General features: G+C 44.7%; 1 protein-coding gene across 1 annotated transcript in view; it reads left to right on the plus strand.

Moving 5' to 3' along the window:
• Positions 1-26,349, plus strand: part of LRIG1 (leucine rich repeats and immunoglobulin like domains 1) — a 97,528-nt gene that overhangs the window by 55,579 nt on the left and 15,600 nt on the right. Inside the window, exons 4-9 of the mRNA XM_065642303.1 lie at positions 8,364-8,501; positions 9,554-9,697; positions 11,973-12,116; positions 12,894-13,037; positions 18,053-18,196; positions 22,047-22,127. Coding sequence (XP_065498375.1) covers positions 8,364-8,501; positions 9,554-9,697; positions 11,973-12,116; positions 12,894-13,037; positions 18,053-18,196; positions 22,047-22,127 — 795 coding nt within the window. The remainder of the gene's footprint in view (positions 1-8,363; positions 8,502-9,553; positions 9,698-11,972; positions 12,117-12,893; positions 13,038-18,052; positions 18,197-22,046; positions 22,128-26,349) is intronic.

Below are 26,349 nucleotides of genomic sequence, written 5' to 3' on the forward strand. Positions count from 1 at the left end.
GGCTGTTTCAAAATCAGCATTGATTACGCTCAGTGACTTAGAGGTGCTTTCCTTCCCTTGTGCCAGAGAACTGGCCAAACTGCATTACAAGTTGAGCAGCCCCTGCTGAAGATCCCTGGCCCTGACCCTTGCAGGTGCATCACCCACTGAGGGATGCACACTGTGACTCTGAAGGTGATTGCTGAGATGTTTTGTGGTAGAGCTGCACTCAGGGAGGCAAAGATGTGCTCTGGTATCGAGTTAATAAAAGTTCAGGAAAGCTACTTACAGAGAGGCTGTGACACACACTAAAAGATGCTTTGCACAGCCTGTTTAATGGATCTGTGCCCTTTGTGAATACGTCATTTAAAAAGCCTCTGGGGAGTACAGTCCTCATGAAACATCCAGTGTAACCAGAAGAGAGCAGAAACTCTGGTCCTTTTGGAACCACCCTGTTGCTGATGGGGGGACTGTGCCCGTAGAGAGACTGGCTTGTTTTCAGGAATCTTAATTTGCTTTGATGTCATAACAGGTTGTGTAATTTGCTGAGGAGATAAGACAGCCTCTCTTTTAAAGATGACTAACTTCTAATGCTGCCTGTCCCACACATTTTACTCTACTAGCGAGACTCAATGGCAAAGGCTTAGGAAGTTGTGTATTGCCAAAAGGACTTGAAATCAAATGGTGGCAAGTCAAAAAAGCCTAGTGAGAGTAAATACAGATCAATGTGAGGGAGAAGGCTTTTAAAACTTACATCATTTGCATCTAACACACAGCATAAGGTCCTCTAATGAGTCAAAGTTTACAAAAAGATTTCTAGTGCAGAAATATCCTGAGAGAATGTGTCTTTCTGGATGTAGCATTTTTGGTTACATTAGAAAAAAGCTTTCCTTCGTGCCGTTCATACTGAACCCAACAAAAGCCTTTCATGAATGTTCATCAAATCCAGGCCCTTGGTTATGTCCAGCTGCTCTGAAAGCCAGCTCCTAAACAGTGTACTTGGTCTCTGCCTAACTCTTACCCATGGGGCTGTCTCATGAAAGAGCTACGAGAGCATTCCTGACAGGAGGATAACATCTGCCTGTGTTCAGGTACCAGGGCCTGAGGATGCTCTGAGGCCATGCTGGAACTGCACCGGGGTTGATGGTTGCAGTCCAGCAATGTGAGAGGCAGAGGAGCTTGGTCCTGTGGGTGACCACAAAGTAGGCCATAACAGATAGCGAACACATTGCCCTTGTGTCACTCTGGTCTCACATGAATAGTCCTGTTGACTACAGTGGAACTGTTTGCATGAGTAATAGCTAGTGGCAATAAGGAGTTCATAACCCAGCCCTTGCAGTACCACTGGCTTGACTCGCAAGAGGCTGCTGCTCTCAGGTCTAAAGGTGTGAATGAACAAATCCCATCTCCTCATCTCTGCATGTCCATGGCCTGGAACAGAAATGCAGTCAAGTCACCAAGAAAGGTTGTGTTTGTGTGTTTTGTTGGGTGGGTGTTTGTTGTTTTTTTGTTGTGTGTTGGTTTTTTTTTCCGCCCCCCCCCCTTAACACAACAACAACAAAAAAGACACTTTTTCTTGAACCCCCTGTCTGTCCCAGCCTGTGTATAGCTATGGGTGGTTTGCTTTGTGCTGTCAATCCTAACCCACCAACACAAGGTGAGAACGTAACCTCATAAATGAAAGCCCTCTGAAATACATCAGTTTCGAAGCTTGTGTACAGCAGATAGGGAGATGTCTTTGGACTTTCTGCCATAGTTTGATAAAGTTAAACTAGCTCTGCCAGCCTCTTCTTACTTTACACTTACATATGACGGTTTTAAATGAAAACAGTGTAAAATGATCACAGATGATGTTTGCTGTATCTTAGAAAGGCTTTCTTCTGAAGCAATACTAGGGAGAGGGAAGATGCTCACATACAGACTCAGGCAGAGCATGTAAACCTTTAAGGAAAAAGTAGAATACCTGGAAAAATTACACAAAGAGGTGGGGGTTTTTTTGGGGGGGGTGGGGGGTGGTTTTTCTTTGGTGTTTCTTTTGTTTTGTGGAGTTTTTAGTTGGGGGGAGGGGGGAAGAGTTTGTGTGGGATTTTTTTGTTGTTGCTGTTTGGTTTTCTTTTTTCTTTTTTTCTTTTTTTTTTTTTTTTTTTTTTTTTTTGTGGCTGACCCTAAAATGCAGTGGCTGCTTGGCCTGCCACTGCTCTGCTCTGGTGTATGCAGCCAGCACCTGAACAAACAGAGCTGTATCTGCGGCAGCCTGGGAACCCGCCAAGATTCCTCAGGGAAGGAGTGATTCAGAGCATCTGAGAAAAGTGGGGGCAGCTTCCCTGCATCCTTGTTTCCTGCCCGGACAGTAACCCATGCAGCCTTGCTCTCAAAGGACAGCGCGGCTGCTCCCGTAAGCAAATACAGCACATGTTGCGTTGGATAAAAATATACATTCTTATAATGGTACAAAATCTTGAGCCTCTTGGATTATCCTGGCCAGGCTCACATCATAGTGCAGAGTGTCAGACAGCTACCGGAGCTTGCTCAGAGCACTTGAGAAGCATGAAACCACTTTGGGCAGTTCAGTCTTTCCGGGAAGGTCTTGTGCATAGGGATGATGTCCCGTGGATTTCCAGTGTGTCACCTGTGTGTTCACTTCATCTTTGGCTGCAGAGATGCTTCACTACTCCAGTACAGCAGAAGCATCTTTCTGGAATTAAAGTTTTTTGGAAACAAAAAAAGTTTTTATTAGTTAAACATTAAAATCACGCAAGAAGTTGTGCATTGATAAACTGTGTGAATTTTGAGTCAAAGCTGATGTCCATCTCCCAATTAAATTCTCCTATTTTCTTCTCTCCATACATTAATAAGAAGCACTTGGGACACATCTTCAGTTGTTGATTTTAATGCCCTGACCAGAACAAACAGAAACATTTATGTTGCTGCTGTTGTAAACACAAACATCTTCCACATTATCCGTTCCCCTTCATCCTTATCAGGAAAATTGCTCAGGCATTGCATTTCACTCTGAAACTATGTTTTGGGGTTGTTTATTTGTTTGTTTTTTGTTTGTTTGTTTGTTTGTTTTTTTTTTAAAATTTTTTGTGTGTGTGGCAAGTAACGGGCTAAAATCAGATGGCAGATCATCTAAGGTGGGAGTTATGGAAACCCATGTCTTGAATCTTCTCTAGTGTTTCCGGAAGGATCAATATTAGATCTCCATCTTCTCTGAAGTGAGGAGGAGGAGGGAGGCAGGTAATTCCAGGCATGGGTTAGTCACAGTGTATATGTGATCCATCTCCTGTTACAGTTCTTTGATCTTGCTCTCTTTGCATGGCCTGTCTCTGACACCAAATATTGCCTGTCCTTCAGTAGCAAACCCCATAACTCTTTCTGGCTCTGGTATTTGGTTTCTCCAATACTTTCCCAGTATGGAAATACTAACCAAACCCTGAACTTTTTAATCTCTCCATTTCTAGTCTTGTGATCTCCCTCATATACTACTTTTGAAAATGTGCTCGCATATTAATAGAACCCTACCCGAGGTGCAGAGCCTCTCTTTTGAAGCTCGATTTTATTTTTGATGCCTATAACAGGTGTTGGTTTAATAGGTTTGCTGTATTACGGCTTTCTTTTTTTCTTTTCGTGAGCCCAGCCAGCTCTGTAAGCCGACACGACATGAAGGCCAAGCATGTGACTTCTCCCTGCCTTTAGCCTCGCTTCGCACCAAACATTTGCGCTGCAGACTCCCAGCGGCCAAGGCATCTTAATTCAAGCTTGGTCTAAACCAGGAGGTTTTCTGCTGATTGTATTTAAATCAGTCCAACCGAAGCCCCTCGTACATTCCCATCTGAGGGTCTGCTTGCTTTGATTTTCCGCTGTCAGCGTTCTAATGGGCAGCTGCTGAGGGGAAGTGAATGTGGCTCGGACAACAAAGGAGTGTGTTTGTATTGCTCTCTGCATCGATTTCACACAAGTAGTTTGAAGCCACGGTCTAAATTAAACTGATTAGTGTTCTCAAAAGCACAGGCTTGCTGTAAAGGGGAAGGTGAATTTTTCTCCTATTAGGTCTAGTGGAAAATGTTTCACAACCTGTTTATCAAATAAATATTCACAAAGACGCTTCGAACGAGGAAACCCACCGGGATTAAAGTGTAACTTTACCTCTAAAATACAAGCTGAGATTCCTGGAAATGCTGCAAGCTTTTGACTGTGGGCCACCTGTTGTTTTCCTGCCACCCGCTTCATCTCCCTCCTGGCTTAGAGCAAACCCAAACACGCTTTGGCTTCGCTGGAACATTTTGCTTGTTTTTCTGTCTCGCAGCAGCCCCGAGGAGGACAGAGCTCATGTTCGCTTCCTGACGTGGTCCTCAAGGGCTGGGTTTAGCAAAGACATGGCTGGAGGTTAATCCAAATCTCCTGTAATCCTGAGGGGTCTATTCAAGAGCGGTGCAAAGCGCAAGGGCTCAGGGGCTGCGGTACCTCGGGGTGTTGACCAGGGCTGCAGGCGGGTTCAGGAGCAGTGGCTGGCTGGAGGGTACATTGCCTCAGCTCTCTCTGTTTGCAGCTGATGCTGGTGTGAGGGCAAAGCAATTGCTGAACAAGTGCCATGTGTATACAGCTCACAGCATAAATGTAATCCATTGCTGACTTTAAGTTACCCTTCGTTTGGTGCTGAGATGTTACAGTTCAAGAACTCTGTTTGCTGCAAATGGGGTGTCTCTGGGAATGAGGCTGGGTGTGAGCAGAGAAGTTCAACTGTTTTAGCCAGATTCTGCCCTATTTGTGAGCAAACCCAAGTGGACTTGGATGGAGTCGTCGTTTTCTATGATTTCTTTTTCACCTGAGCCTCTTTGACTCCGAATTCTTAGTTCTCGGTGAAGGCAGTCCTGCATCGTCCTGGTCCGGTAGCACATTTCCATGCACACTGGTACACCACAGGTAGAGAGGGGTTAAGAAACTTGCCCAAGGCAGATGAGTCAGTGCCAGAGCTGGGAATAGAAACTAAGAGACTTGGCTCCTGCTCCGGGCTCTAATTGCTCAATCTCACATTGAAGCTCTGTCATCATATACTCTTGAGGTAACGCTGGCTGAAGTGCAACAGGGAAAGCTGTTTCCAGGCTGTGATACCTAAGGAGTGGGGAGAGGAAAAGACACTTGGAGGCAAATTGGTTATGGAAGCACCAATAATTTGTGCTTTAAAGCCTGGTTTTGGCAATTGGTACAAAAGTCCGATCTGTCACCTTTGAAGCCAATAAAGTGTAAACTAAGGAGCTAATTGGGAAAAATCCAGCCCTTTTCCAGCCACTGCTAAAGAGGAGAGGCAAAGTCATAACGTCACTGGGCTTTTTTTTGTAAAACACCCTGGTGATGAGATGGGGAATGAAGACAGACGAGCAGGAAGGATCCAAGTAATAACAGGAAGGGTTAAATCACGTTTCAGCTCTTACTGAAAGAATGAAAAATAAAATGTAATCAAGCTAGTAAAAGGTTTGGACGACGTTGCATTCATGTCACATGGTGTGTATAGGAAAAGTTGTTCTGGCTGGTTTTGTTTGAAGTGCAGTGCTTTGAGAGGCTGCAGTGCTTTGCAGCGAACTGTCTGACATTCCCCAGCTGGGACTGGCCGGGAATGGTGTTTGGAGCCGAGAGTTACATTTGGAATCAGTCTGTGTTTGAAGGAGACAGAGAGAGGGAGAGAAAGGAGCCTGTTTTTTTGCTGTGTGAAATAATTCATTTATCCGATCTGCCAGCTGTAGCACGTGAAAAGCAAGAGGCAAATGGAAAGAAGTCACCTGGAAACTGCGAACGTGGCTCAAACAAAATAGTTCTTTCCTGTCCTTTTCTTGCCTTCTTAAAGTCTGTCTTCTGGGACAGGCTGGGAGACCTGGCAGGCGGGCAGATTGTATGTACGTTGAGCAACTAAAGCCTAGAAATATTAATACTCCAGAAAAATAACATTGGCTTCTGAAGAGCACTTCATGTCCAAACTCACTCTGCGCTCTCGCTACACTGCAGACTCAGCTGCCCTGCACAGGGATTGTCAGGTAATTTATAGATTCTTCACGTTCGTTTGTACAAGCCTTCATTTCCTGTTAATTTACAGCCAGATTCATCTCGGCCATCACAGCCTGCATGAGATCAGAGTTGAACTCGCAGCCCCTGCTTCAGCAGAGCTCCAGAAAACATGCTTGGGGTTTGCTTTCACTTACGTCTGTGTTGAGGTACTTTCCTGAATCAGGGTTGCACACACATTTAATGGACTCTTTTCTTTTGAGGAGGAAAAAAGACTGAAATTTTTGAACTTGCAGGTTCTACTAAATTGAGTTCCTTGCAAAAGAAACTAGTCTTTGGGAAAGAAACACCCCCCTCATCCACGTATTCAATTTATGGAGGCCAGAAAAATCTGAGTATAGTGAATTTTCCTGCATTTTAGTCTCACTATAGTATAAAATTACTGAAGCTCTGTTCTGCTATGTGCTATAAATGTGAAAATTCAGTCTTTATTCCTAGCTGTAAATGAATATTGGTTATTTGAATAGTAGCCATATCATTTGCCTTTTATACAGTTTGTGGTTGCAGAGACCTGTGTACATGTGACCCATGGAATAACCAGTTTGGTGGTTTTGAAAAATTACCTTTCCTTTGATTTTCCTGATGCCTTTTTGCAGCACATTAGCAGCACATCGCTATAGTGGTATAAAATTTATCCTCAATGATTTGCGAGCCTGCTCTGAATTAATTAAGTAGCATTTAAATTCTTTAGTCAAAGCAGGAGTTTTGCAAATGTTTCCCTGATGTTAGAAAGGTTCATGTGCTGGCTGTTTTAAAGGTGACTCTCTAGAAAGCAAATGGTTCTGGGAATGCAGTTTTTACCCTTTTCCTGTTACAGGTACCAGTGAACGTGGTGGTGAAACAAATCTGGTTTTAATAATGGGGAGGGTAAAGGAGCAGATCGCAGTGCAGGGAGAAGGTCCCTTGCCACGTGCTATTGGTATTTTCTTTTGGGAGGGCGAGGTTTTCTTTGCAAGTGTCTTGCCTGAACTGCTGGGAGAGCCTGGAAAGGGGGTGAGGCTGGAGAAAACGGGCTCCTAGACACCCCTCAGCTCAGTGCTTGGACGGCTGCGGTCAGCTCATCTCATTTTTTTTTGTTTCAAAGAGCTGATGCTTCTTTGGGAGAGCTGGGATGTCCTGGTTTGCATTCAAGAGTGCTTTCACTGGCTGCTGTCTCCTCTGCTGGTTACTCAGTGGGTAGCCGGCCGGATTAAGGCACAGTACTTGTCTGAGCCCTCTCTATCATCTCTTATTATTCAGCAAGTTCTCAAGTGTCTGTGGAGCGTCTCTGTTTGGAGTGCCTCACTCACAGCCCTGCCAGTAATATCAGTGACTGCTCTAAATTCACATCAGGCATGTGCTCTGCTTCTGGTGACTAATGTGCAATGTATTTTTTTAATTGGTTACTGTTCCCTCTACTGATTCAGGCCAGAGAGGAGTCAGAGGAAAGGACTGGGGTGATTTTTAGTTAGAGCACGTTGCGTACCGATGAAGTCTAGAGGTATTTAACTGTTTGACGGCTGTGGAAACCACGAGAACATCTTGTAGCACCTTCTCTAAAGAAAAATATCAGATTGAATGCTTCGGGCTGGTACTGGTGAGGCAGCAAAGGCAGGTGATTGTTTTAGGGTCTGATCCTGCAACTGATGCTTGGGCAGAGCACCGCCACTGCAGAATTGTCCTAATTGCACAGTGGGACAAAGGTGGCAAAAGGCGAAGAAACATTTGCAAAAACAAACCCTCTTACAGTATTTCTGTGCATTACAAATCATTGTAACATGGCCCAAAGCTGGGATTTTTCAGGAGGATTTTTAGGAATTAAGGAAACAATGTTTTATAACATTTGCTGAGCTCATATTTACTTATCTGTTACCTGCAGACAGCTCTGAAAATCCCATCCTATGTGTAAAACATTTGCAGATTGCTTAAACCATCGATCAGCACTCCTTGCTTGCAGGACTAAAATCCAACCGCGCAGGCATTGCATGTAATAAATCCATTCTGAAAGTGCAGGATTGTAGGAGACCGACCCCAAAATACAGGGAGGAAAACTGATGAATGAGTCAGTAGTTCTGTAGAAGGGAAGAATCTTGTACCATACCAGAAAAAAGTGTCTGGAAGCTCACAAATATCTGTAAGCTAGTCTGTCTAACCATAGGAACAGCGTGGGGATTAGGGAGGATCTCTCTGATGTGGGTTTCTCCACAGACAGTTGTTGAAGAAGCACCGTAAGTCCTGGTGTATGAACTCAGGGGCCAGCCTGTGGGCCTGCTGCAGCCTCAAGTATTCATTCTGTATTTTTAAGAGAACTAAATTGTCTCTGTTTCTCCTCCTGACTGTTTCAGGCATCACAACAGGATCCGCAGCATTGAATCAAGTCAACTGAAGCCCTACGTTACCCTGGAAACGTTGGACCTGAGTTTCAATGACATCACGGAAATCCGAAACGGCTGCTTTCCACAGGGACTTCACATAAAGGAGCTGTGAGTTTTTCTTGTTGGGAACAGCTTTTGTTGAGTTACCACAGCAGAAAAAAGGGCCTCAAACCTTCTTTAAAAAAAACCAAGAGAGAATAATCATACAAAGTATGGGGTTATTCATCAGGATTTTAAGTGCAAAAGAGAATCAGAAGGCAGCACGTTGTCCCTACTGTCAGGTTATTTTTTGAGCGCTCTCTTTTTGGTTTCTGATGTATCTGTAAAGATAGCAGATTATTAATTGTGTGGTATGGGAATGTTGCAACAGAGAAAAGGTATCCTGCATCCTTCAGGTGTGGGCGTCTTTAGAGCTGGAAACCTAGAAGCCAGAAGAACTGTCTGCAGCAGACCTGTGTCTCTTCCTCGGTGGGAAGTGTATGTGCTGCTTCCCAGATCAGCCCATGTGCACCTGGAAGCGGGGAGGGAGAATGATTATTTCGTCGATAAGGTGTCTACTGAGTGTTAAGAACAGAAATCTCTCATTGGTCATTTGAAGAAAACCGGGGATTAAGCAGAGTAACACCCTCTCAACAGAAATGTTTGCCTATTCAGGGAAACAAAAAATATTCTGTGTTTTAGGTACCTTTGAAAAGGTGCAGATAGATAATCTGCTTGCATTAAAGTTTGTGCCTAAGTTTCTGCCCCTGGTTATAAGTGGATATAAGAAGGTTGTGTTATGGCTGATGTTTGCTGTTGTCCTGTATGAACAGCCTCTGTGGCTGAAACTACGGTCCAAGTAAGAAAGAGCCCTGGGGACAGATGCTGAGGGAAAAATGGGGAACATCATCTTGCACTGGAATATTCTCCAGTTTTTGGCTTCCACTCCCAATTGCCTTGCTGAAGTAGGAGGGTATCCAGGAGCTCTTGAGAACTGCACAGAACTTCCTCACATTCATCACACGGCTCTGGGAAAGGCACCGTGCTCTTTGTGCAGCCAGAAATCCAACTGATTTGAAGTCACCTCTGTAATTTCACCAGCCTGTCTGGAGACCAACTAAATGCTGATAAAAGGAGATTTCTGACAGGAGTGTTCACTTTTCTGCTGTGATTTATTGCAGCTACCTGGGGAGCAACAGAATCAGCACCCTGGAGCCTGGTGCTTTTGATAGTCTGTCACGGTCCCTGCTAACGCTTCGTCTGAGTAAAAACAGGATCGCTCAGCTTCCTGTCAAGGCGTTCAGGCTACCCAGGCTAATACAACTGTGAGTAGAAATGTGCACTTTAATTAAGCTCAGCCATACTTTATGGAGACAAAATATCCCTGAGGATATGCACACCAAGTGTCACCCTTCCACACCTGCTATCTATAAAACTTAGAATATGCTATGTGGTAGTCCTCTGCCAGCACCTAGTAAAACACATTGGGAGAGAGTCCTTTTTGTTTTGTGACTATTGGCTTTTCAGGCCAGTCTTCTGATCAGATGTGAAGGGAGAGATGCTGCAGCGGTCGTCAGCATCTTGTGCACTTGACAGCATAAGACAAATCCACTCCCTTGAAAGCTGCTGGTGTCTGTGGCACAAGAGAGATTTGGAAGATGTTTTTATTTCAATTGACAGAGCTCAGCTACCATGTTAGTTTTTCAGGACCACACAGGTATCTTTATGTGGCAATAAAAAAGCAATGATGGAAAGCTGTTAAACTGCGCGGCGATATTTGCACAGAGAAATTAGCACTCTAGGTGAGTTAACACACACATCGTTGTTGTCCTGCCTGTGGTCCACATGGCAGGAGCTGCATGGGGACATGCAGACATCTGCAGCTATAAATATGCTTTATGTGTAAAATAGTAGTACTGATGGTTTAGCTTTTCCCTTCTGCTGCAGTTGGAGAAAGGGCCCAGCCTGAGGCCTGTTGCAGTCTTTCCATCAAATTTGATAGGCAAAAGGTCAACCTCTGTCTGTTACCATAAAGTCCACAAAAGCTCTTGGAACTTCAACTTCTAAATGGCAACCTCTAGATTAAAAGACAAATTAGCCAAGATGTGTCTAAGAAGTGGGTATGCATTTGTGGTTGCACACATGTAGTATTTATAGCCAATTTGGAATTGAACACTGTGACACAATAGCACATGTGTCTCAAAAATCTGTTGCCTCTCAGTTGGAAGTTACTGCTCATTGACTGAGAGCTTGTGATCCACTGTGTTCATCTGCATCATGTGCAAAACTGTAATAAAAATGAGGGTCAACTCAATCTGTTTAGGAACACAGTTTTCACTGAAAGTTGGAGTAATTGGTACTCTGAAAGACAGTCTCACAGCTGGTTGTTTAGCCCTATGGATAAACATGAATGAATTGCAAGTTATACAGACTTGATACGTTGTAGAATTTGTGTACAGTTTTTTTTCTGGCAAAGTGTAGCTCAGTAATAGCCTAGGACATGCAGCAAGGCAGGAGTCTTTAGGCCTGCAAACTTTTTTAAATTCATTACTTGACTTTAATTACACTGGAGTGCAAGTCCAACATTATTTTTTTAGGCAGCGAAAAAGTAAGCTTAAAGTTTCTATGACTTTTCATCTTTTCCAAAACAACTTCTGGTGTTGTAACCTCCACCATTTTCTTAAACACAAGTGCCGAACAGGGAACTACCCTTAGGTTAGTCTTGTGTGTGCAGAAAGGTATCCATTTTAAAAGCTCTATTTTTGGCTTTAGTGCATTGTGTTGATGAAATTTTCCACTGACTTCGTGGAACTGGGTTTTCACCTGGTACGTCAAGGTCTAGCAATCCATAAGACTGATATGGGTTGGTAAAGCATGCTATGATGATGTTCGTGTTGCTATTAAGAAAAAAAGGTATTATCAAAATTTAGAAGTACTTCCCCACCCGGGGCAGGGGGGGGAAAAAAAAGAAATTTAATGAACCAAGTTGGAGATCTTTGTATACACAAAATACTAAGACTGCCTTGTTATTGGAAACAACTTGTTTCACTCTTTATTAGTTTCTTATAATAGGAAAAAATGTGACATTTGCTAGGGGAACTGAAAGCTTTCCTTTCAAACTTAGCCATAACATTTTCTTCTGGGCTTACAGTTACAGCACCCGCTTGAGAGCACATTTTTGCTGGGTGATTACAAGTCCTGTAAAACCAATGGGTTGTAAGGGAAATAATGCCAATGTTTTAACTGTATTGGTTCAAATGCTGTCTCTGCTTGAGAGAAGATGAAGTGTGAAAATTGATGAAAAGGATAAATGGCTTAAAAGAAATGCAGAGAGAGGAGGGATAAAGAGGAACTGCCGGACTGTCTCTCTTATTTCTCTATAGTGAGAGTCTGTCCCAGGGTGAGTTTATTTAAGCGATCACACCCAGCTGACTTCCCTGGCTAAGTCTGGGGTTCAAAGTTTCCGGCGAGCTTCTGCTCTCTCCTGGGAACCGTTGACAGAGGAGCTGTTGGCATTGCTGGCCCCATTGTGTGCTGCACAGATGATTTCGTGAGAAAGGACTGGGATTTAATAAACTTGTATGGCCTTGGTGATTTTAGGGAGCTGAACCGGAATCGCATCCGCCTGATTGAAGGCCTGACGTTCCAGGGACTGGACAGCTTGGAAATCCTGAAACTCCAACGCAACAACATAAGCAAATTGACTGATGGGGCTTTCTGGGGTCTGGCCAAGATGCAAGTTCTGTAAGTTGGAGCGATGGGCTCTTTTCCCTCAAACAACCTAGACTTCACCTGCTATCGTGTCCCTCTCTGCATTTTAGCAAGGACTCCCATCAGAGATCTGTTGGCATCTGTGCCAGTCCTCATGCTTCTTTCAGTGTCCTGCATGCACAGAGCTCTTGCCACGCTCTTCTTTTTAGATGACCCACAGTTGACTAAAGCTCATTGCTTTACCCGGTGTTCAATAGAAAAAGTCCTGTTTTTCAAGCTGTGGCAGTATTCCTTTGAAGGTTTGATGATTTCAACATTCAGTAAGATCTCAATTTGTCTTTAAACAAAAGCTCATCTGGCTTCTGCAAATTTGTTTTGATTGGTACGTGGAAACTATGTGTTGCAGACCTGATTGTTCTGCCTCTTGGAATACCTAGAAACCAAGCTGGCCTGTCTCAGTGGTGTGTTCTTTCCATGCGAGAGAACAAATTGAATAGTCATTGCAGAGAAATGCTTGAAACTTCCAACGTGATTGGTTTTCAAGTGCGTTTGCAAGGTCACAAGTGATCAAGGCAGCATGTTTCTGGACACTGCTGTCACACGACTGAGACTCTACAAATACACACATGAACGGGATGCTTTAAGTCCAGTTTATTTGCAGGCACAGGAGATGCCCATACATCCCCACATATCTTCATGGGTATGTAGAAAGGTCTGTAGGAATGGCTAAAATCCCAATCCATGTTGGAAATTCTTCAGTATTTGACCAGTGCTGCTTATCTGTCAATTCTTTCCGATTTTTCTCCGCAGACACCTGGAGTATAACAGCCTGAGAGAAGTAAACAGTGGCTCTCTCTATGGCCTTTCATCTCTGCACCAGCTTCACCTCAGTAACAACTCCATATCCCGGATCAACCCTGACGGCTGGAGCTTCTGTCAGAAGCTGCATGAGCTGTAAGTTGGTTTCTGTTCTGGTTGGTTGGGCAGGGTTTGATGCTGAAGTAATGTTGGCAGCAAAGGGAAGTAAGAATTTTTCCCAATCACATGGCCTACAGCTCCTGCCATATCAACCTGTAGAAACCCAGGAACTGCAGCGTCTGAAGTGTTGCCCTTATTATTCATAATGTTATGACCTTCAGAGCACCTGATTAAAATACGTTTGCACCAGAAACAAAGACTAGAACCCACTAAAAGTATGCAGTGCCAGAAGACCTGGAGAGTTTGTGATCTGCGGCTTGCCAATGCTTTTTAGCTAAATGGTTACAAAACGTGCACGGCTTGCCATATAATGACTGTACAGCCTGAAGGAAGCTTTGCTTTATCCTCCGTATTTACAAAGAACAATCATGTTTTTAAGCAGCAGAGGTTTGGCCCTTTAAAGGCAGCTCTCCTTGTTTCTCCTGTTTATGCTTTACCCTTCCTGTAGGGCTCAGTTGTTGAAAAGTAAATACATGGACTTTGCTCTCCTGAGATTTCCAGCTGTGAATACAGTCTCTTTGATAAATGAAAGCAAGCCTTGCTGCTGAGGACAGCCACACAAGGGTGTCTTTTGGGTCTGTGGCACTGCTTAATGCCTTTTTGAAGAGACACACATGGATGCTCGCAGTATTTACAGAAGTAGCTGTCATCCCCTCGGTGAGACTGTAGAAAGATCCACTTTTGTCTTTGGAGAACTTGACACATGTGGTTAGTGGAACTGTTAAGTCATTTTGCTTGGTGCTCCGAAATCTCTTGTTAAACATTGTTAGGGATTTGTCTATCCACCAAAAAGCAGTATGGTAAAGCAGCATCCTGCTTTCAGAGGCCTCGCTCTGAACTCAGATGAAAGGTTGGTGTCTGCCTGCCTAGCTGTGAGCCCCTAGACTTTTAGGGTGTCGATTCAGAGGGAGGTGGACATGACACATGTCATTCCTTTAAGTTTAGAAGCTGTAGAATTAACACGTTAACCCAGTGACCAACTGTTAATCTTCTGTTGAACTTAAATTATACATCCAGATGTGGATGATTGCGGGGGCGGTGGGTGGGCAGAAGGAGATACTTTATGTTTTTATTTGGCTAAATACATATGATTGATTAATTACCTAATTTTTCAAATTGCTGTGAAACTGCCCATGCCTAAAGGGCTCCTTTGCTTGGCACAGGGCTGTAGACAGCTACGGTTTTTTCATGTGCAGATCTTCAAGTGATATTTTACTAGATTAATGCAGTGTCGATGGACAGATCTTCAGTGCAGCTGATCAGAATCAGCACCATGCTCCACCCGTGGTCTTCTTAAATCTGAAACATCAAAAAAGGGGAGTCTGCCATCCTAAGGCACTCACAGTTGGACCCCTGGAATAGCCAAACTCGGATCACTGCACTGTGTTTGTAGCACAGATCTGGGAGCTTTCTGCTCTCTGGGACCCAGTATCTGGTGCCTATGTTGACGCTTTATTTCAGCCTGGGTTGAGATGGGATGGGTAAGCCCTGTCTGCATCTTGCAGCACTAATGTCAGAACTCTTTCAGGGAAAACCATGCTTGTCTTTTCTACTTGACACTGTCTTTGCAAACCCTCCAGGTTTAGATGGGAAGTTGCATGCTGAGTCCTGTTATTTGTCAGGTATGGATTTGGCATCTCTTCCCAACAGGTAGTGCTGACAGTGAGCTGTCCTGGCTTAGAGGCCATCCTCTGTGGTAACTGCAGAAACCCAGTGCAGGACTCACTTGCCCTGTTGCAGAATGGAATAGATTTGGAAAACGCCTGGTGGTGTGAGGTGGTAGGAGCCACTGGGGCATGCTCGGCCTGACAAACAGGATTGTGCTGGAGTGTGAGGCCAGAGACGACATTAGCTGAGATTCAAAAGGTGATTATGTGGGTGTTAGCACACATCTCTGCAAAATTTTACAAGCTCTTGCAGGTGTTGCCTTTAGGGTAAGGCTGCTGCAGGGAGCCATCAGATACTCCTAACTGAAACTCCCGCAGCCAAAAAGTACTTATAGGAGAGGTCTGCTCTGAAATTGCAGGGTGAGGAAAGGAAGCACTAGATACATCTAGACTGCCTCTGTGCACTTGTTTGAATGTGTATGTCTCATTCCATATTAAAAGATCCTTGTTCACCTCCCCTATTGCTAAATCTGCTGGGTTTCAGTTAGCAGAAAACACTGTCTCTGTTTGTACAGGGAATGAGTTTCAAAGTCCTTGACCTAAGAAAGAGAGGTGGCCAGACCGCTGCGTATCTGTGCTAAGGAAGGAGTTGGTCATCTGAAGAATGAGTGGTCCCTTCTTCTGTTTTGGGGAGAAAACATGACCCCAAGGCTTTAGGCTGATGCAAAAGCTAACAAGGCAATGGAGAGCTCTCGCCTTGTTATGGGCATGAGAAAGGGCTGATTGTATTCACCAGCCAGGTGCTAGGGCATCAACATCATGGAAAAATCCACAGTGGGACCATAGGGTTTCATCAGAGGTAAACACTGACTTGGCTGCTGGGTCTTTCTTTTCAGTTTTTACCTATATTTTGGTCAGTGGGAATGAAATATGTTAGATGTACCTGGTCCAGAACTGGCTGGCAGCAGGAGCCACAGCTGCACAACAGGTTTCTGGTTAAACCCTTTGTGTATCACTTTTGGCATGCTGCTCTATGTGCTGCTCTCCCACTTCTTCACCAGGCCAAAAAACTTGTGTAGAAAAACATTTCCACTTGTTCGTTCCAGTGATTTCTCACTGGCAGAGCAATGAGAAGGTACAGGAAGAGGAAGCAGCAGAGGCTTTCTGACTTCTCTCAACCCAGATAATCCAAACTGCCGAGGGGGGAACATGTTGTTTTGCAGATTGTCCTGTCCCATAGCAGGAATCAGAGCCCTTACGTGTTGAAGGACACCTGCCAGGTGCATTAGCTCCTGAAACCTTCCATCTGCTTGCAGCCGATGAGAGAGCCCTCTAAAGACTCCTGCTGTCCGTCCATCTTGAGGTGACATCAGGACAAACGGAAGGGAACATGCCTTCACCAGTTATGGCAGAAACTCTTCTTTGCAGAATCAAAAGGAACTTTTTTTTTTTCTCAGCCAGGTTTAGGATTACTTTTGAACACCTTTTTTTTTTTTTTTTTTTTTTTGAAGCCAAATTCTTTAATCGCAGGTGAGGACATAATTTTGACTGGATGCCAGTTCTTCATAACTAACACTACAACTTCTTTAGGAATGAAAGTATGTAGTCCCATACATTCTTCAATCTCATTAATCTGTGCTGAATTTTTTCCAAAGCTTGCCCTCTGCCCACTCACACAGCTAAAAGATAGACAGTTTGTTTGCCAACTAAATGACACTCTCAGTACTTCGGAGTATGTGTCTGGTTTGACTTAGGTTTTGGCTTTGCAGTGACTTTCATGCAAGCCCTAGACACATTTATAAGCAGACTCTTCGAAGACGCAGCACTAGAAGAGGAATTTGGAGGTTTGGAACTCAGCGAGATTAATTTTTTTCTTGTTGTCTGTACGATGAAGGATTTTGGTGCTTGTTCAAATCTGCGTAACTCCACTTTTTAAAAAATTTAGCAGCCCGAACTCTCACATCTTTTAAAGTGACTTGTGCTCCCAAGTCACTAAGGTATTTTCATAAATCCTATGCAGCTGCCCTTTGTGGAGACAGAAGCTTGAGAAAATATGAGTAGTGGCATGTAGATGAATGCCACTTTTTATACCTCTTCGGTGTGCAGGCGACTTGAAGCTGTGGCTGTTGCTGGTCACGCTCACCTGCCAGCAGCCCTGCAGGGCTTACCCAGGTGCAGTGACATCCAGAGATCAGGAGGAATATACTCGCAGCAGGGAGCTGTGGGTGGATGCTTCAGGCTGAAGATCACCGAGCAGTGACTCTGCCTGCTGCCACCCCACAAGGTCCCTCATTTGGCGAGCCAAACCGGCCTCCAACATCAGCAGCGCTGTGGCTTTACCACTTCGGTAGAAAGTGGTTGTGTATTTTGTGAGGCATCTGCAGTGGCTTGTAGCTTCCCATGCCCTGCCCTTGGTGTCAAATCACAGGAGCCTCATGTGCACCCTGGCTGGGAGAGAACAACAGGTTTTTTCCTACTGTCTTCCAAACTGTGACAGGAGTAGCACTTAAAAAAAAATCTCAAAACCCAAAGAGAATACAGGCAAGGAGAAGAGATAGATGAAAAGCTAAGAAAAAAACCCTCTCTGATATTAGTCACTTGTAAGTGGAGATTTCAAGCAGACTGAACACTCCTTGACAAAGGGGAGCAGGAGGGAAGGCGGCTGGTTTACAACAGACACCTCCTTCCCGTGCATGAAAGGAAGCATTCAATTGCCTTGTGGTGAAACGCGTTTGGCTCTCGACTAGGGTGGAGCAGGCGGTGGAGACACCCACACCCAGGTGCCTGGGGCTTGCTGTGCACAAGTGCAGAACGATAAGACACCTCCTGAATGCAGAAGTCTAGACCCTGCCAAGAGCATGTATGAACTTCAAAATCCATCTGTTTGACGTCACTCTCCACCTCGCGGGGCGGGGGGGAGGAGGGGACTGCTTTTTTCTGGAAGCCACAGGGGAAGTGCAAATGGGATTGAGGACTGAACACAACCAGGGCTGATGTCTGAGTGTTACCTGTACATCTGGGGACTGAGAAGGGGCGATGCTCCCAGGCCATGGAGAAGGAGCAGCGTCTCCCCGCCATAACTCAGAGTGTGCGTGTTGGGTTATTGCTCTCATTCACTTCTGGAGGAGCCTCTCTCTGCTGCCAGTACAGACAACTTCCCTATAGCCAGGTACCAAATGCCTCCTGCTCCCTTATTGTCATCCAGGCTGCCCCATGGATATCCTGTGGGAATATTTGCAGACTGCAGTCTTATTTCATCATCAAGCTGTTATGGATCCACCCAGTACACATTGTCTCTCGTAAGGTGGTTGTGGGAGGCAGGCAGTGCTTTGGAAAATACTGGTTGGATTGACAAGGGCTGTTTGTCTTGTTTTTTTCCCTCAGAATACTCTCTTACAACAATCTAACCAGGCTGGATGAGGGAAGCTTGGCAGACCTTGGGGGACTGCACGTACTACGACTGAACCACAATTCCATCAATCATATTGCAGAAGGTGCCTTCAAGGGACTTAAAAACCTACGTGTCCTGTAAGTTGCCCCCCCAGCTCTTGTCAGCTAACACTTGTCTTCCCTCCACGGTTCATGTTCTGCCAAACTGTTATGCTTTGCAGTCACTTCGGGTGCCTGTGTCCTCAGCATCAAACTCCGCTACGCTTGGCTTGGTTGTCTTGAGCAGCTGTTGTGTTTATCCCAGTATTCAACATCAGTGAACCTGTATTTTTTAATTAAGAGTGGTAAGGAGAGTTGCAGTTGGACTGTTCAGTGTTGCTGGGTACCTTCAGAGTAGAGGACTCCAGAGTAGAATTACAGGAACATAGGACAGGATCCCGAATCTAGCCCAGCTGAGCAAAAATCCCTGAGGTTTTGGTCCTTCAGCTAATAGTAGAATTTGTCTTGCCATCATATTGACTTTAATTTAAATTCTTAGAAAATGACAGTTTCTATTGGGTCATTCTGCACTCAGGAGGAGTAGGGAATGACTCCTTCCACTTGGCAATGCTGGAAATTTGAATATCCTCTTAAATGTGCTATCGCGCATTTTTGCGTGCCTTTACCACTTTTTAAAAAATTGAATAATAAATATAAAATCCTAGTCTAAGATGGTGTTGAGAAGAAAAAAAAAAAGCCAAAACAAAGAAATTCAGCGGTTGGGCTTGCGATCTGATTATACCAGAAGTGTAACAACACATGAAGCTTCACCCAGTCTTGGGTCCAACTACGGAGCAGGAAACTGCTACAGGTACCATGAGAGTAACAAGAAGTGTGAACTGTGGAGTTGTCATATACAGGAACAGGAGCTGGACTGGATGATCCCTGTGGATCCCTTCAAAATCAGGACATTCTATGATTTTAAATCTTTCTCTTTAAAGCAGAATTGGGCTCACTTGGCTCATGAAATGTTCTGTGGCTCTGATTTTCCTGGTGACCCCTGAATAACCAGAGAGTTGCCATGCTATCAAGAGACAAGTTTCATGTGTCCCAATGTTGAACTGCAAAATGATCCATCCTGTGGTGGCTGCGGCTGTTTACCAGAGACTTTTATTTTAAAGTCACTGACACAACAACAATACCTGGAAATGTCACACTGGACATGAGCTTGCCATCCAGAAGACAGCATCTTCTAGATTTTAGGGCTAATGGAGACCAGATCAGTCTGACCTCCTCTGGGATGCCAGCTATGGAATTGCACCATTATGCACTGCTCAGCCCAAGAGCTATATTAGATTGAGGTACCTCTGGGCTTGCCTTAGAAACATCGGAAGACAGGGAATCCAGTTCTTTTAATTGTCCATTCCTGCCAGCTGTGTTGCCTCTGTCTTATTTTATCGTAGGGCTGCTGGCTGCTCTCCTCCTCTCCCCAGAGCCTGCGGGCTCAGCACCTTCATCTGACACACCACGAAGTTCTCACACTGTGTGTTACAGCATCGTGCAAGCTCCCAGGCCAGTTGAGTTCAGCAGACTGATTTAATTCTTCCTTCAAAAGAAAAAAACCACACTTTGATACTTTTATTCCTCTTCAGGAGCCCATTATGGCCTGAGTAATTAAAAGGAAATGGGAACAGAAAGATCTCCCCTCTTTACAGTACTTTTTGCATCTTGCTTTTTCCTTTGTTGAAGTTCACTTGGAAGGAAGTGACTGGAAAGTGAGTTTGGGTTTTGTTTGCTTTTTTCCTTTTTTTTTTTTTTTTTTTTTAAAGCTTAAGCCAAAGGCTTTCAGCCACTGGGCATTCAGAAAAGGACCTTTCTGAGGCAGCTGTCAAGACCGGAACTAAAGGTTTCCAAAGAAAAATGGAGGGGAAGGGGAGCTGGTAGTTCTCTTTGCTCTGCAGTGAATGTGGAGCCTCTTTTATGTCTAGGGCAGAGGGGGGAGGCGGAGAGGGAGTGTGTGAGCGAGCTCTAATTTAATAAAGAGAAGGGCCTATTGGGTCCTGCACCTGGTGAAAAAGACCCGAGCATGCTTTAATTATGGCCTATTGTTGGGGAGCCTTTGGTGGGTGTGAAACTGCTGAAATGTGGAGCTATTCAAATAGAGGTCAGGCCCAGAGACCTCGGAGCACAATGATTAACAAGGCTGTGAGCATTCAAGCTCAGCCAGCCAGAAAGAATAGGAAATTGGCAACAGGGGCTGGGAGAGGAGTTTGAATACAAAGAGAGCCAGGCCAAAATACCCCACTCTTTTTTCCCTCTCTCTCTATTTTCACTCATTCCTTAAAAAGGTTTTTATTCCTCCTTTCTAACACTAAACCTTTGAGTTGCCTCTGGATGAACAAGCAATACCATTTTCTTTTCCTTTTTCAATAAAACACAATGTGTGGCAGTCAATTAATAAAAGTGTGTGTCAGAGAGCTCCTACAGCCTCTTCTCACTTGTCTGTCTCTGCCATGGGAAAGGGTTTGCCGGTCTAAAGACTGGTAGCCTGTGGTAGAACTGAAGAGGAGAAATGTCTGAGAAGGGATTTGCCCTTGAAAACCAAACAGAACAGGGGCATTGGCTTGGCAACCATAGGGGAAATGTAGAAACTAGGCTCCAGGAGGATATATTTGCTCCTGCTCCACTCAAACAGCCCTGAAAATGTCAGCACATCAAAGCATCTCTCCTGGACTTGCCTCTTATGCCACCACAGCATTATGTGCGTTATGTGCACCCACACCCCGTGGGGCTGTTGGGTTTTAACCATCCCTTTGGCACAGACCGACCCAGAGATCACCCTGACACCCACAGGGGTGCTGGCTAAGGCCAGGGTTCCCCAGGGACACGGTTTTCGGGTCTCACGCTGAAGCCGGTTGAGAAACAGGAATTGTGGCTTTTGGCCATCTCCTGTCACAGCTTTAGTTCACACACCAAAGCTAAGAAATGAGCCAAGACTGCAGCCAGCTTAGGTACTGGGAGGAAAAGTCTCATCCTGCCTGGGGAAAACCATGCCACTATTGAAACTGTGAGATTTTAAAAATTTCTGTTTTCTTCTTGTGGATTATTGTGTATTTGTGCTGTATAGCCCAAAAGCTACACTCAGATGCCAGTGCCAGGAATGCTACAAAATACTTTGTTCTGGAAATCTTTTTTCTTTTTTGGTCTTCATAGATTTAAACTGGAAATGTTCTGATAGTAATCTTCAAAAGGTGCGAAAGGAGTAGCTGAGGGTTCAAGGGGGTTATCTGGACAGTTTAGTTGCTTTGTTCTTGGTTTTTGCTATGTTTTAGATCCAACTGGTGTAACAAAACCAACAAAGCCTATTTATTTTTTCTTTCTTTTTACTTAACATTAGAAAGGATAAATTTCTGTCTGTGTTGCTGGGTATTCATTGCTAGATGGAATTAAAGCTAGGAGGGAAGGATTTTTAAACAGCCTGTTTAAAGAGCTTTTGTGGATCTCTGTTTGTTCTCTGTGCTTGTTTTTCTTCAGACCTCTGACTCTTGTAATTGATGGTCAGTTTGAAAGCCAAAAGAAGCTAACTCTGTAAAAAGAGTTCTTACTCATTTTTTTTTTTAAAGTGATTATACAGAGAGTTAGAGTTGTGTAGAAATGATAGGGCTTTCCTTTGTTAAGCTTTCAAGTTCATTGCCAGAAAAAAATGCAGCTTCATAGAAAATACACCAAATCATCTTCTTAAGATACAGCTACAGAAAAATACATGTATACATTGAAATAGCCAAGATTATCTTCTTTATAGTAGCATTTAAGGACAACTGTTCCTTGCAGTTTAGTTTTAGGACTTTATTTTCTTTTTCCTCCTTTTCTTTGGATGCACAGAATTAGGAAAGGACTCAAACCTACTTGTTAAAAACTGCTACGGCTGCTGTTTCAGCAACAGAGGGCTGGTTTTGGAATGCCTGGGACTAAGACACTGATTATGAGCTCTCTCTTGTCCTCTCCCCAGGGAACTGGACCACAACGACATCTCAGGCACAATAGAAGATACCAATGGAGCCTTTACAGGCCTAGAAAACCTGAGCAAGCTGTGAGTATTCCTGGGTTTGAAGTTCTGCGAAACAGTTGTGTTGTGTGCCTGCGTGAGGGTGGGTCTCTTCCCTCCAACACAGTCTTCCTCCCTTCGGAACGAGATAAAAATCAACAGAAAATCTGAGATGTAGTAGTTTTGCAGGCTTACTGCAAGAGTGCAAATGTGGTTATCAGGCACTTGTGTTTCTAAGATTGTAGTCCTTTTAAAGCCATGAACAGACAGTGCCACATACTGTAGTTCAGAGACAGGAGAAAGAAACTTAGGTTGTTTTCATTTATAAGACTCAGCACAACTGTTCCTCGCTTCTAAAAGCAAAGAGCAACAAAAAAGACCCCTTGCAATCTTCGGCAAAGCACGGATTGATGCAACAAATAACAATAAACAGAAGAGAAAAATCACCCCATTTCCTGTTACAACAGAGGATTGAAACAGGATTCCTTTCTGTGGGATACTCTGTCTGAGAGTGATCTTTTGGGCTTGCTTCCATGTGCAGCGACAATAAAAGGCACCATGGGGCATAGGCTCTTGAAGAGATAAAAAGAAACCTAAGGCAAGCATGCGCCTTGCAAATGTTTATAGCTTGCTTGGCCTTCGCAAGTATTTTCACATTGCTCTGTACTTGTTCGAATTCCATTTGAAATCGGCTGTATAAATCAGCCCTGTCAGAGAAGTCTCTGATGGCTTGTGACAAATCAAGAGTCTTTCTAATCATTACCTCTTGCCTTTGTTTCAGTTCTCAGCACCCCCCCATTGCGCTGTCTCTGATGCTGAGATGGCACAGCCAGAGGTGCAGTAAAAGTACCTCGATGGGTAGCAGATGGCCAGAATGAATCCTGGCAGGCGGTATATTGTCGTGCTCTCATTACAGGCTCCTGGGGGAGTGGGAAGAGCTGGGGCAGGATTTGTGGGGACGTAATGCTTAGGTGGAGAAGAAAAATTTGAAGTTGCAGACATAGATGGCATCTGCTCATTGTTGTGGAGAGCCACTGGACCCAAGGAGAAGGGAACCAAGTTGTAGCTGTGAGTAAAGTGAGGCAGAAGGCAGAGAAGGACGTAAGGACGGGGGCAGTCAGGCAGGGAGATAGAAGTGTGGGATGGAGAGAGACCAGTAGGCATTGCTGTGCACGTGGAGTTGGGAAATCTTCTGAAGAGTTGCTAGAAAAAAGGCAGAGGAGCAGATGTGGTGGGCAGGAGAGTCCTTGGCTGCTGTTGCTGAAGTTTTTGGTTTGAAGAAACCAGTGGAACCATACGAGTGGCTAGAAAGGCAGTGGGAGCAGATGCTTTTTCCAGAGGGAATTGCAGGCTGTAGGGTTACGAGTCTGCAGTGCTCCTTTGACAAGGGGGAGAAGGTGGAGGAAAGGAGCAGAGAGAGAGCTGTCCTGGTGGGGTGTCCACCATAGGGCATCCCTCCAACGTGGCCACTGGCACGGGAGCAAAAGTGGCGGTCCCAAATGATTGGGATATGTTAGAAATGCTGGGTGCAGATAACAGGAGAGGGGTGAAAAAGCCAGTGGAGACAGCATCGAGGGAAAGAGTTCAGCGAAAGGATTGACTCAGCAACCAGGAGAAATGAACTCTGATGAGTTGTGGGGTCAGGCAGAGGCCAGGAGGTACGGCCGGGAGCAGGAGGAGGCAGGACCGCAGTGATGCAGCCTGCGAGGCTGTGCGGGTTGTGCTTGGAGCTCTGGGCAGAGCAGCAAAACAACCGTACCCTGGTTTGATGTTTATCAGCTGGCACAAGGAATGGCTTCAAAAGACAGCCAGTTTTGTCTGCCAGTAGCAAAGGATGCAGCAAGGGCTTGCACAAGTCTAAAGAAGCCGAGTTTGCATCTTTTTTCACATTGTTGACCTCTGGTTTTCGATGCATAACCAGTGTGGTTGAGCACAGGGAAGGACATGTGCCTGTGGTTTGTGCGGGGGGTTGCAGCAAATTTCATAGCCTGGAAGAGCATGTGGATCAGGTTGGTCTTGGGCAGATGGGAGTGGTTCGATTAACCTAACAGAGCAAACCTGCTGTGGGACAGACAGGTTGCTGGGATGGTTCATTGTCAGCCAGAGTGTAAGGCTAGAAAAACCCTCAGAATACGAGATGATTTCATTATATTTCTTGAGGTGGTTTAGGGATGCTTGGGAGTGGTCACTTTTAAAGGGATTTGCTCAGGCCTGTTTTAGCTCATTCAGCATGTAAATCCCAAACTTGTAATTTTATCTAAGGCTGAAGTGAGTGTCTTTCTTGCTGGTGGGATTTTTTTGTAAGTAAAATAAAATATCAGCCTTTGCAGCAAACATTTCACTGCATGATTTAGGGCCTCTGTTTAAACTGTCAATGGGCTTTAAATGCATTAGCATACAAAAAATAAATGGGCACTTCAGAGGAGACCTTCCAATGAATTAATAATCACCTCAGCTCTATGGAGATTGCCTTAAAAGCCATTCCCCTTTGATGTGGCACAGATTAGCCTCTGAAAGGATTTAGCACAGAGAGGGTTGTTCGCTGAAATGAAGGTGTTAGACCGAGAAGTGGGGAGGCCAGTCACTTTAGCCTTCCCTGAATTATATATGAAGCTCTCCAGGCTGGAGAGCTAAATTAAAAGGTTGCTTCAGAAAGCGGGAGTCGAGAAGCACCGAAGCATAAAAAGCATCAGCGGAATCGCTGGGGAACAAGGAGTTTCCTAATTATTCAAGCTGCTAAATGTAACCGTTTTTTTGATGGCTCACTCAGTGACTGAGATCTTCCGCAGGTGCAAAACTGGCTGGAGGAGAAAATGCTGCTTTCTAATGAATTGCGTGCCTAGCGTATAATTACACTTCTGTACGTGTGCGCCTGGCGCTGCCGGCAGTGGAGCCGTGTCTCTGGGCTCGCATTCCAGCCTGCTGCAGCCCTTGGAAGGGGCTGCTGGGTTCAAACCATTTTGGAATCGGAGAAGTGGTTAGTTGAGGTTTGAAAGGCGTAATGATTTTAATGACTTTGCTGGGGCATGGCTTTATTACCAGTCTGTTACGTGTTTCTTGTGTTTATAGCCATAAAATTGTATGCACCTATACAAGTGGTTATATACATTGTGTATTTACATCCCCAGACGTACCGCTTATCTCTGCACAGATAAGTAAACAGATATAATCAGTGTCTCCAATTTTCAGAGTCCAAGATCCACTGTAAACAATTAATAGAAATCTCCAGTTGCCAAACCCAAGCTCAGCATAACACCCTCATTTAGGAATATGGCTCCAGAAATCAGTGTGTATGGATGCAGCCATATGACCAGAGTTTGCATATAGTAAATTATTTACTATATTAATCATTCTAATGGATTTTTCAAAGCCTTCATTAATCCAAAATCCTTCTTACCAAATGATGGTACACATGATTGCACACACCCTTTAGTGCTTGGGGTATTTCACCCAGAGGGAAAAGCCACGTGCACTCTTATGCAATAAATACCCTGGTTTTGGTGCTGTAAGATGAAGCTCAGTAAAGTTCGCTGTAGATATTAGAATGACTCTGTCAATAACACAGATTGTAGCTATCTGGAGCCTTTATCAGTCACCAGCATGCCTACAGTAGCTGTCGTCTTTCTTGCCTCCAATCAAACAATTAAAGAAGGGACATGGCTCTGAAAATTCAGCTGTGGTTTTGTAGTTAACCAAGTTAACTCTTCCTGTAAGAAAGGGCTTCAAGCGTGATCTCACTATGGAGACTGGGAGGTGGCTTTGCCTGAAACTGCAGCTTTTGTTTGCGATTTGCTCTGGAACGCTAAGATTTGTGATCCTGGGGCCACAGACCTTTTGTACAGAGCAAGGAGTAACCGGCCTTTCCTGTCTACTCCAGGATCAGAGTTGTGGCTCGTCTGACAATACCACCGCCAGGGTGATTGATTTTGTGAGAACCTACTCAGGGTCATAGTGTTGCCCAGTGACAGGCACCCAAATTCTCTCCAAAGACTGTAGGCTGCAAGGACAGATTTTGGTACAGTCTCAGTCCTCACTCTCATAACAGCCTGATGAGCCCCAGTTTTCCATCTACCCGTTGTGGCATCCACTGCTTCATCCACACCAAAACTGGGCTTTATGGGTGCCATGGCTGAGACACCAGATCGTCCTGACATGTGAAGGGTGCCTTGTGGAAAGCCCTTGCGAACTCCTGCAAATGTATTTGCTCATACGATGGCTGCACGTGCTCCATCTTTGTACCCCAGCCTCCTTCTCCCAGCCGGTAGCA

Source organism: Caloenas nicobarica, chromosome 11 (genome assembly GCF_036013445.1).
Source record: "Caloenas nicobarica isolate bCalNic1 chromosome 11, bCalNic1.hap1, whole genome shotgun sequence".
Classification (NCBI taxonomy): Eukaryota; Metazoa; Chordata; class Aves; order Columbiformes; family Columbidae; genus Caloenas; species Caloenas nicobarica.